The 10,463-nt window shown below is 44.1% G+C and overlaps 1 protein-coding gene across 1 annotated transcript; it reads right to left on the bottom strand.

Moving 5' to 3' along the window:
* Nucleotides 1-2,553: 2,553 nt before the first annotated feature.
* Nucleotides 2,554-10,064, bottom strand: TOR1AIP2 (torsin 1A interacting protein 2). Its single transcript, XM_081915150.1, has 4 exons — nt 9,737-10,064; nt 7,832-7,924; nt 3,921-5,837; nt 2,554-3,875 (listed from the first exon to the last, which is right to left on the bottom strand). The coding sequence occupies exons 1-3, from the start codon at nt 9,915-9,917 to the stop codon at nt 5,044-5,046; spliced, it is 1,068 nt and encodes a 355-aa protein (XP_081771276.1). The 5' UTR covers nt 9,918-10,064; the 3' UTR covers nt 2,554-3,875; nt 3,921-5,043.
* Nucleotides 10,065-10,463: the final 399 nt, after the last annotated feature.

Here is a 10,463-nt window from a genome sequence, read left to right as displayed (position 1 = left end):
GAAATGATATGATGTGAGTTTTAAATTGTTTTTGTTAGGTTTGGTTTAGTTTATTGTGTTGTGTTGTGTTGTGTAATGTTTATATATTGTATTGTATTGTTTTTTCTTTTTCTCTTTTTTCTCTTTCCTTTTTTTGTGTTTAAAAGTAATAAATATTATTATTTTTTTAAAAAACTGTCTGCAGACAAACGTCAGCTCCCTCAGCCAGTAAAGCAAGATGAGCGCTGCAACCCCAGAGTCATTTGTGACTGGACTTAACTGTCAGGGGTCCTTTACCTTTACTAGAATGTAAAAGTTGTGTGTGTCAGCCTTTCGCAAAGTACTGGAAGTCTGGCTGTTGCTGAGAGGGTGATCCAGGCTAAGAGGTTCCCTTTACTCTTTTGTAAGTGGCAACTGTTTGTGATGATTGTAAAATAACCACTGTTGAAGTAAGTCCCCCGTGAACTCAGTGGGGAGACTGCCATTCTTAGACTGCAGTCTTAGCAGTATTTGCTGTTTCCTCTCTAAGAGGCATGCTATTTGGCAAGGGCTTTCCTCCCCATTGCAGCACTTGACTAGGAGGAGAGAACGCACATTAATCAGGTTCTCCTATCCCTTTTCCCCTGAACCTGGGAGGTTAGCAGTACCTCAAACTCCCCAGGACAAAAAGATTGCTAATTTCAAGCAGGTTGAGCCTATACAGTCATACCTCGGGTTACAGACACTTCAGGTTACGCGTTTTTGGGTTACGGATGTGCCGAAACCTGGAAGTACCGGGATGTGTTACTTCCGGGTTTTGGCGCTCACGCATGCACAGAAGCACTAAATCGCGCTTTGCGCATGTGCAGAAGCGCCAAATCACAACCTGCGCGTGCGCAGACGCGGGGTTGCAGGTTGTGAACGGGCCTCCCGCACAGACCACGTTTGCAACTCGGGGCGTCCACTGTAGTAGGGCATCACTTTGATAAGAAAATGGGAAATTAAATTTTTTTGACTTTTTGTTCATATTGTTGTATATTTATAAAATAGGACAGAAAGGTAAAAGTAAGTAAGGATGGATTAATGTCAACAGTCCATCGTCATTCATTTCCATTCCCAGCATTCTAATCTTAAGGCAGGCAGGTCTATCAATCTTCTCCTTTCTCCTTTGTTCTCCACCAGCCTCCATGGAGACCTTGGGGTTCACAGGTGGATTTAGGGGAGTGCAACTGGTTCGGAGCCTCAGGGGCACCACAGCTACGATGTAGAATGGGAGACGAGAGGCTGCTGGTGCTGAACTTTGGTGTTGCACATGATGCCGCTGAAATTTGAGACTCCAAGGTCACTGAATCTTTGCTGGGAACTCATACATGTCAACAAGGCCAAGCAAAGTTGGTTGCAATTCCAACACAGGCTCCGAGATAAAATTGTTGTCTCTCAAAACATATCCTTGGGGAAAGAGCACAAGTTTACAACTGGTTACAAAACGGCTTTCCTCTGGCTTTCTTTGGAGGCTTCAGTCCTCTGTTAAATGCAAAATACGAGGTGACATCTGCTACACATCTCCTGTGCTTTGGCTCACTCGCTGGATCATCACCTTGTTGTGGTGAATGGGCTTGCATGTTCCTGTGACCCTTGTGAGCGAAGCCATCAGGAGTCTCTTACTCCCAGAAGGGTCACCCAAGGCAGTAAGGTCAAAGGAGAGGAGCTAGACAAAGAATGATCCAATAAGTCCTCAACGAACTTTCTTCAATATCAACTTTGTTGGACAGGTCATGTTGCGTGGATGCCTGATTATCGTCCTCCAAAGCAACTACTCTATTCCAAACTTAAAAATGGAAAGCGTAATGCTGGTGGTCAACAAAAGAGGTTCAAAGACTCTCTCAAGGCAAATCTAAAAAAATGTAGTATAGACACCGACAATTGGGAAACACTGTCCTGCGAGGGCTCCAATTGGAGAACAGCCTTTACCAAAGGTGTCATGGGCTTTGAAGACACTTGAACTCAGGATGAAAGGGAGAAACGTGCTAAGAGGAAGGCACGCTTGGCAAATCCACACCGTGATCAACTCCTACCCAGAAACCTATGTTCCCACTGTGGAAGGATGTGTGGATTCAGAATTGACCTCCACAGTCACCTACAGACTCACTGTTAAGACCGTGTTTATGGAAGACAATCTTAATCGGCTACGAGTGATCGAAGAAGAAGAAGATACCTACAGGCTGATGCACTCAACTCACAGATACACATGGTCCACTCATACCATATAGGCAGGCAGGTACACGTATGCTCAAAGAGGTCAGAAAAGCACACACAGCAGAGGTTGTGAGTTCCTCTCCATTGTAATAATAATAATAATAATAATAATAATAATAATAATAATAATAATAATAATGTGTTCCTCTCTTCATGGCCCAGCATTGTGGTCTTCTCTGCTGGGTGTGTCTGCTTTTATACCCCCCCCCGCCCGCCCGCTAAAAGTGTCTTCCTGTCCATCTGTCCATCCATCTCTGTGTGCGATTTCCATGTGTCCTGTATGTATATGTGTCCTGTATGTACGGTAAACTGTGGACAATACCCAAGTGTCACTAGTAATATGTGATAACTTCCACTTTGACTTTTATTTCACACAAAGATCAAAAATATTTTTAATGCACTTCATTCATATCCTTTATTAGCTCATATTTATTTGACTAGATTTTCAGTGTTACTTAAAATGACAAATTAATTGCACTTCTTTATTTGCTGTCCAGTAGTGTTGCTAACCGATCAAAACGTAGCTGCTTTTGTGCCTTTAGCAGCAACTTGATTTGCAGAAATCAGAAGGCAAAGATTTTTATAAGATGGATGTGCTCATTGCTACAATTCAAACTTCTGTTAGGTTGGCAATGCTATTCGCAAGTGTGGCTCCTTCAGACTGCAATTCCATGTTCGACTTCAAATCAAAAATAATCTAGGTGAGTTGTTCTTGGCTTGGCAGCCAAGAACCTGAACTTGCCTTCTGAACAGAGAGACACAAAACTTGCCTTCTGATCGGAGACACAAAACAGCTGGATTCAAGCTATATGAACCTTTAAAGAAAGCAGCATGCACAGTCTTAATGATTTGTGATGGTTTTCTTTTCTACTGCAAGCGAGGAGACAAGAGTCGGGTTGTATCCAACCAAGTTACACTCACTGAAATTAATGAACTTAAGTTAGCCGTGTTCAGAAATTCCCATGGGTTACTCTGGGTATGCCTAATACTGCCCTTTGTTTCCCAGGAGACAAAGCAGGTAACAGAAGGAAAGAAAGTTTTCTATCTTATGCGTCCTTTCCTGGAAATAAGCTCCACTGAATATACTGGGACTTGCTTCTGAGTAGACATACGTAAGGTGGCACTGCAAGTGCAAACGGTGCAGATGTGAAACAATTAACGTAGCAGTTAATACAGGGATGGCATATGATTGAAATATGATTGAATGGTGGGTGCTGATGGAACTCAAGCTACGGAACCAACTGACACCTGCCATGTAACTATAGCAGGTGGTATTCAATGAACTAGTTCCATCAGCACAAGGGCTTTGGGCTGTTTGACAGAGCTTCTCTTCCCTCTCCTCATGCACCCCCTGAATCTGTTCAGGGGTCTCCCACCCACCCTCCAGAGCAGATTTTGGGAGGGGGCAGGGCACACGCAGGGAGAGAGTGGGAGAGTTCCACTGTGCAAACAGGAATTCTTGAGCTCGTGGAACAAGCGTATTGGATACTGCCCCAGGATTCTACCAAATCACCAGCAAATATCCATTAGGATTTTTAAGAAAGGAGACACTTCTTTTGGCATGAAGTTTGTTCTCTGTTACTTTGGAACAGACAGATTTGCCTTCCTGAGAGATTCTCCTACACAAAGACATAGTCCTTTAAAAAAAAAAATTCTTCCTTCTCCCGTTTGTGACTCCACTTACCATTTCTGCTTCCAGCATTTACCTCTTTCATCCAGACTAGCTTTGTCTCTAAAAAAATGTATTATTCAATGGAAATGCTATGCAGTTTCACATGGGAAAATGACAACTGCATTTATCTGCCACCTGTGGTTTCTGTGTAGCCTTGCTATACTGTCTGGGGATATGATCACCGCTAGGTTATCAAGTTAAATTGAAAAAACAACAACAACATTTCCCTCCCTAGCTACCCATGCTCTCCGCTTCTTACATACATGACTTGCTTTTCCACTCATCTCACTACCTAAGAAAGAAATTTGTGCAACTGGCTAAGGCACACCCAAGTGTAAGGTTGCATCATTCTTCAGGAGTTTCCCGATTTATTGCATTCAACTGTGTGAACCCCCGTTCCCTGAGTTTAACCTGTAATGGTCTCCCCCCATCAGTACAACAGACGTGAACCATATTGAGGCCACACCGTTTGCTTCATCTATGTATTTATAGTATTCTTTCTATGCTTTTGATTTAGTGTCAACACCAAATAAGACACACAGAATGATCCTGTGCTGATATATATTGCAGGGAACGACAGCCTTCCCTGTTTTACGGCTGGTCACAGATGTAGTATTCATTGTTTTTCCTTTGCTTGTGAAGAGTTAATAGAAGCTGCTAAACCAGGGCCTTCCAAATTTCAGGTACATGTTACAGGGTATATTCCCCACCCCTGCACATGAGGATTTAATCAATATAACGGAAAACTTAGGCACACTGCTGTATCAAAACTAACTTTTAACAAGGGCAGAGTTTGCTAAGGGCAATTTCCTGGGTCTCTGCATTCATTCTGTTTTCCTCCAGTGGCAAAAAACATTCTGGATGTGCAACGTGCAAGAGATAAATACCACCCCCCTGTCCATTAGTATTTTTTAAAAATGTCCTTTGATTGCATCACAAATGCTGAAATGGCTACAGAGGTAGCACAGTTAATATACTTCTCATTTTGTCAATCAATACCAACATCAAAATGCATTATTGATATAAAATCAGCCAGCTCCTCATTAATGCTTCTAGACCCTTGTTTGGTTCACACAGTTATGTAGGGGAAAAACAAGTTTCCTTGATTGGTGCAAATCCTTCAGAGCTTTTTGGCTTTCCTCTGAAACCCGCCTTGTTCAGCCCTGGGCTCTGGCTTGCAAAGGGCAACCAGCATCGTCTATGGCTTGTACCGGGTAGACTGGGAGGACCAGGTGAGATATGCGGCTCCACAACCCACTCAGTTTGTCCGTGTCCATGTGGTTGTAGGATGTGGAAGCCATGTCTGAGTTCGTGAACTTGGCCCAGAGGAAGTCCCGCACGTTTTCCTCCATAGTCTGCGAGCCAAGATTAGGCTCCAGGTTCTCATCCTCCAGCAAGACTGTCAAAATCAGCGCCACGTCTCTGAAAGCTGCGCTCTCGTGGTCGCAGTACTTGTAAAAGATCAAGGTGGAAGCCGCAGGCAGAGACTCAAAATGATGCACCACGGCCGCCCTCGCCCCTCTGTGGAAGCCAGAGGTGAGCTCCTCGTCGACAGCCAGCTTGGCCCTGTCGCTGCTGAGAGTGGATTTCGAGGCTCCATCCACCTGGACCATGCTGCCGCCGAGGGATGAGGAGTAGATATCTGCAATCTGGGAGCTCAGACACTTCAAGGTTGCTTTGCCTTCCTGCGCAGAGGCAAGGAGTAAGATAGCTGGCTCCGTGTGGCGGGAAGAATTGAGGTGTTTCTGTAGGACTTTCCGGACCCGGACCCACAGGTAAGGTCTCTGACCCGGGAAGCTCTCCTTCAGAGGTTCAAATCTTGACAGGAAGGCCTCCACAACTGGGTTTTTGGGCACATTCAGGGGGGGAGAAGTGAGATAGCCAGAGGCGCTGATAAAAACAGCAGCCAAAAGCACCGCAGCTCCCAGAGCAAACCCATGGGACACCAAACCTGAAGACCATGAAAGACAGAAAAAGGTGATTCAGAAAGGAGCCTGATATACCACAAAATGCCTTATCATCACTGATATTTGTAAGCCACTCAAGGAAGTCTCCCTCCCCTCTCCCCACTCCCCAGCTGAAGAGCAGGATAAAAAAAATGCTATCAATCAAATTGTTGTCTGTTGCATTGTGAAAATCAATAAAAAGCTTTATTTTAAAATCAATAAAAGTCCATCAATCCACACAGCAATAGACTCAGGGAAACACATGGTGGACGGCATAGACTAGCTTCACCTTGTACTGAAAATATTTCATACTCCAAAGGGGGGCTGCCACCTCCTGACACACACACACCAGGCTCCGTTGGCAGCAAAGTTGCCGTCAAACATCAGCTCTGCCCCATGGCCAGCTTCCCAGGGGCCACATGCAAGTGGTGTCCAGGGCCAGAGAGAAAACTGGGGAGCGGAGTCAGCAATAACATGAGCAGGGCAATCTCTGTGGCTCTTATTTTTCTAGCCCGGGGTCAGCAAACTTTTCCAGCAGTCCACTGACCCTCAGACCTTGTGGGGCGCTGGACTAACAACCCAGAGATGCATTTTAAATAAAAGGACACATTCTACTCATGTAAAAACATGCTGATTCCCAGACCATCCACAGGCTGGATTTAGAAGGTGATTGGGCTGGATCCGGCCCCCGGGCCTTAGTTTGCCTACCCATGTTCTAGCCGCATGAAAGCTCACCTGACCTCTGACCTCGGTCATGTTGCTGCTGCTTATCAGGAGGTAGAGGGAAGGAGAGAGGAGAGGTCTTGGTGAGGTGGGAATGTTGCAAACGAAACAGCCAAGCCAATCCAGGGTTTCTGTGGCCGAGTTTGCACTTTGCCAGCCTCACCTCCATCCTCCTCTCTCTCCCTCCTGGTAAGTAGCAAAGCAACTGACCAAAGGTTAGGTGAGCATGGCAGACCTACCACAGTGGCGTAGCATGGTGGGTGCAGGGGGGGCCGGTCGCACCGGTTGCAACATCTGGAGGTTAGGGTTAGGGGGCGCAAATCCACGGGTTAGGGGGCGCAAATTACTTGCCTTGCCCTGGGTGCTGACAACCCACGCTACGCCACTGACCCACCATGCCATCACTGCTGCCGCCTGGGCAGAAACACTGGGGAGGGTATAGGGCAGGGGTGATGATAATGATGATATTTATACCCCACCCATCTGGCTGGGTTTCCCCAGCCATTCTGGGCAGCTTCCAACAAAGGATTAAAATACATTAAAACATCAGTCACTAAAAACTTCCCTAAGCACGTGGCCTGGGGTCCCAAGGGCTAGAGGGAGAGAAGGGATGGGTCTGGACGATCACATTCGGCCAGTGGGACAGAGAAGCCCTACCCCTTTCTTACACAAGAAACCCTGGCTGAAAAGGAATAGACAGTTTTGGATACTAAGAACTGGAGTAACATTCCCAATACAAGCCCTTTTAATTTAATTTAATTTCCTTTTTTGTCATTTCTTAATTAAAATCCATTTGATCAGCTTTGTTGCTATGCAGATGTCAGGGAACTGCCATCGGAGCTAGAGGCGGAGGGAAGGCTCCAGAGGGATGCCGGAGAGGGTCCCAGTAGGGAGAGAGGCAGCCCATCTGCTGGGGAAGGAAATCAGCGTAACACCAGTGGAGAAGGGGGGCAGATGGGGGAATCGGAGAGGAGGCTCCAGGACTCCTCGCCGGAGACCAGCGGGGAGAGCACGGGTCCTCCGCTGCCCACAGCCTCCCTGCGCAGAAGACTTCCGCGCAGGGAGAGTAGGAGGAGACTTGGCGTCAAAGAACTTATTTGCTGGAAGAGGTTCAAGAAACGCCCACTGACGGATTCTGCCAGCGACTGAAACAGCCACGAAGTGAAGGGTTGTCCAGACAGAAAGGGTTCAACCAGGTAACCTAGCCAGGAGTGACGGCAACTTACGCACGAGCAACCCCTAGAACCATTACAGCAGAGGACAAAGGTTTTCTCACCATTACCTGGCTGCTCCATCGGCCGTTCTCTTGCGCTCTGATGGCTTGCCTCTTCTGCGCAGGGCTCAGCCTCTGCTTTGCATTCCGTGCACCCTGAAAAACACATCAGCGTTACCAGAAATAGCAGCAAGGAAGAAGGCCAGCCGGCCCAAAAGCAAGACCAGAAGAAAAAGAAATCATGTAGTGTACCAGCTAAAACGTGAAGGCGCTTGCCCCGAAAGCTCCCTTCTTATAAATGTGGTGCTGAGTCAGCTCAAATTCTTGCTCTCTGGTATTTTGGAAAATGAGACTTATGTAGGGCATAAGTTTCGTTTCCAATGTGGCAATGCTTTTCACTACACTCTCGTAGCACACCTCCCCCCCCCCTTCCCATCTTGCACTTAAATGTCATTTCTGCACCAGGTAAAGTAATTTTTAGCCCCCACAATCCCGTCCTGACCTGTTCCGTATTTTTGCCCAACCCGCCTTTTATTTTGCCCGACCAAAGGTGGCAATATGGACATGCATAACTTTCATTCGTATTTCAAAAGAGCAAGGGTTACAGTCAACATGGCACAAGCCGTATTCCACTCTCACAACAGAATTCCAGCAGAATCTGTACCAGCTGTTAAACGCTTGCTGAAAAATTTTCTATTTTGCCAGGCCTATGCAGACAATCAAGAATACAATCCCCATACAATGGGTTACTGATCTCTGTTTTTAACCTGATTGTTTTTAACTCTATGTGCTTTTATTGTATGGTTTTACCTTAATTGCTACAAACCACTTTTGATACATTTTTGTCCTATAGTTGTATATAAATATTTTTTATAAATAAGTAAGTGAGCAAGCAGAAATCTGTTCTGCAAGTGGGGTGGTCATGTTGGATATACGGTAACTCATGGATATTTTGGCCTCATGGTTGCAGACAAAAGCCTGAAGCAGGATGAATAAAAAGCAATGCTTTAAAAAAAAATGGATTTTTTTTTTCAATCAAATTTTTGTTATTTAAATTGGATTTTTAGAATAAAATGCTTTTGGAGGAAAAAAATTTCTAAAGATACTTTTCTATTTAAGTTTAAGTCCAAAAGCTATTCATCAGGAAGTATTAAGTTTTTCATGTGTGCTAAAATTCAGTCTAAGTTTTTTTATATAAAAAAATCATTTAACCACATCGGTTAACAGACATGGATACACATGCTATAATGTTATTGTTTCAGTTAAATAAATTGTTTAAATTGTTATTAAGGAAATAATTATTTTTCTCCTGCCAATAAATCACAGCAGAAAAGTTGTCCAAATATAAACAGTTAACTTATTAAACCTCACAATAATTTCATAATTATCTGTCAATTTATTTCTAATAGTATAAACAAATCAGTAATTTTTGATATAACTGTAAAAACTACTCTGAAAATTTATTATTCCAAAAATGAAACCTTCATCTGGTTGTAAATATTAAGATTATACCAGCAAGAATGAGTCTTTCTGTAAAAAAAAGAAAAAGATTTAAATCAAGTCTTACTGACTATTTAAATCAATTTGATTTAAATCAAATCCACAAAACAAGATTACCAAAAGTCAGGTTAGGAGTGGTATGTATTTCCTTCTAGTCTATTCTTCTGACTTCTAATTCTAACAGCTAACTGCCTGTTTAAAATATATGAGCTTTATCCTCTTCCACTTTAATAACAAACAAACAAACAAACAAACAAACAACACCACACCCTTCCATGCTGGAGCAACTTTTTAAAAAATAATCATGGAACAAGAATCAGTTTTATACTTTTATGTCCTTTATTCCAGGTGCTTAATTCAAACCCGCTGGTCCTGATCTGTTTCTTTAGTGCAGAATTTTAGACTGGTCTCTTTCATATGTGTATGCAGTCAAGGTTAGTTACCATGGAATAGTTCCTACAGTCTTACCTTCAGTCAAAGATCTTTCCAACCCAGGGCTTTCAGGCTTTTCAACAACTGTTTCTCTTTCCTTGTCCAACAGATTCTCTTTTGAATCATGAGGGTCCTCCAAGGAGTGCTCCCTTTGCTGGCTCTGTGAACTCACTTTTTCCTGAGGGATGGTTTCGGGCAAACTGTTCTTCTCTTCCATTGGAGAATCTTGTAGGCCAACTTGGGTTGAGCATTCAGCCCTTTCATCTGAGGAACCTACCGCATCTTCGGGTGCAAAACTGTCTGATAAACTATCTATGCCTGAGGAAGGCAATATATTACATACTGGAGGACCACCTGTCTCTATTTTCAGGAGATTTCCATCAGAATTTAAGTCCTCTGTTCTTCCCTCAGGTTGTTCCAAGGAGTGAAGGCTCTGCTGGTCCTCTGAGCTCTTTTTTTGTTCTAGAGCAGTGTTGAGCAAACTCACTTTGCTCACTTTTTCCTGAGGGATGGTTTCGGGCGAACTGTTCTTCTCTTCCATTGGAGAATCTTGTAGGCCAACTTGGATTGAACATTCAGCCCTTTCATCTGAGGAACCTACCGCATCTTCGGGTGCAAAACTGTCTGATAAACTATCTATGCCTGAGGAAGGCAATATATTACATACTGGAGGACCACCTGTCTCTATTTTCAGGAGATTTCCATCAGAATCTAAGTCCTCTGTTTTTCCCTCAGGTTGTTCCAAGGAGTGAAGGCTCTGCTG

Source organism: Podarcis melisellensis, assembly GCF_964234715.1.
Source record: "Podarcis melisellensis genome assembly, chromosome: 6".
Classification (NCBI taxonomy): Eukaryota; Metazoa; Chordata; class Lepidosauria; order Squamata; family Lacertidae; genus Podarcis; species Podarcis melisellensis.
This window is presented reverse-complemented; position numbering and strand designations above follow the sequence as displayed.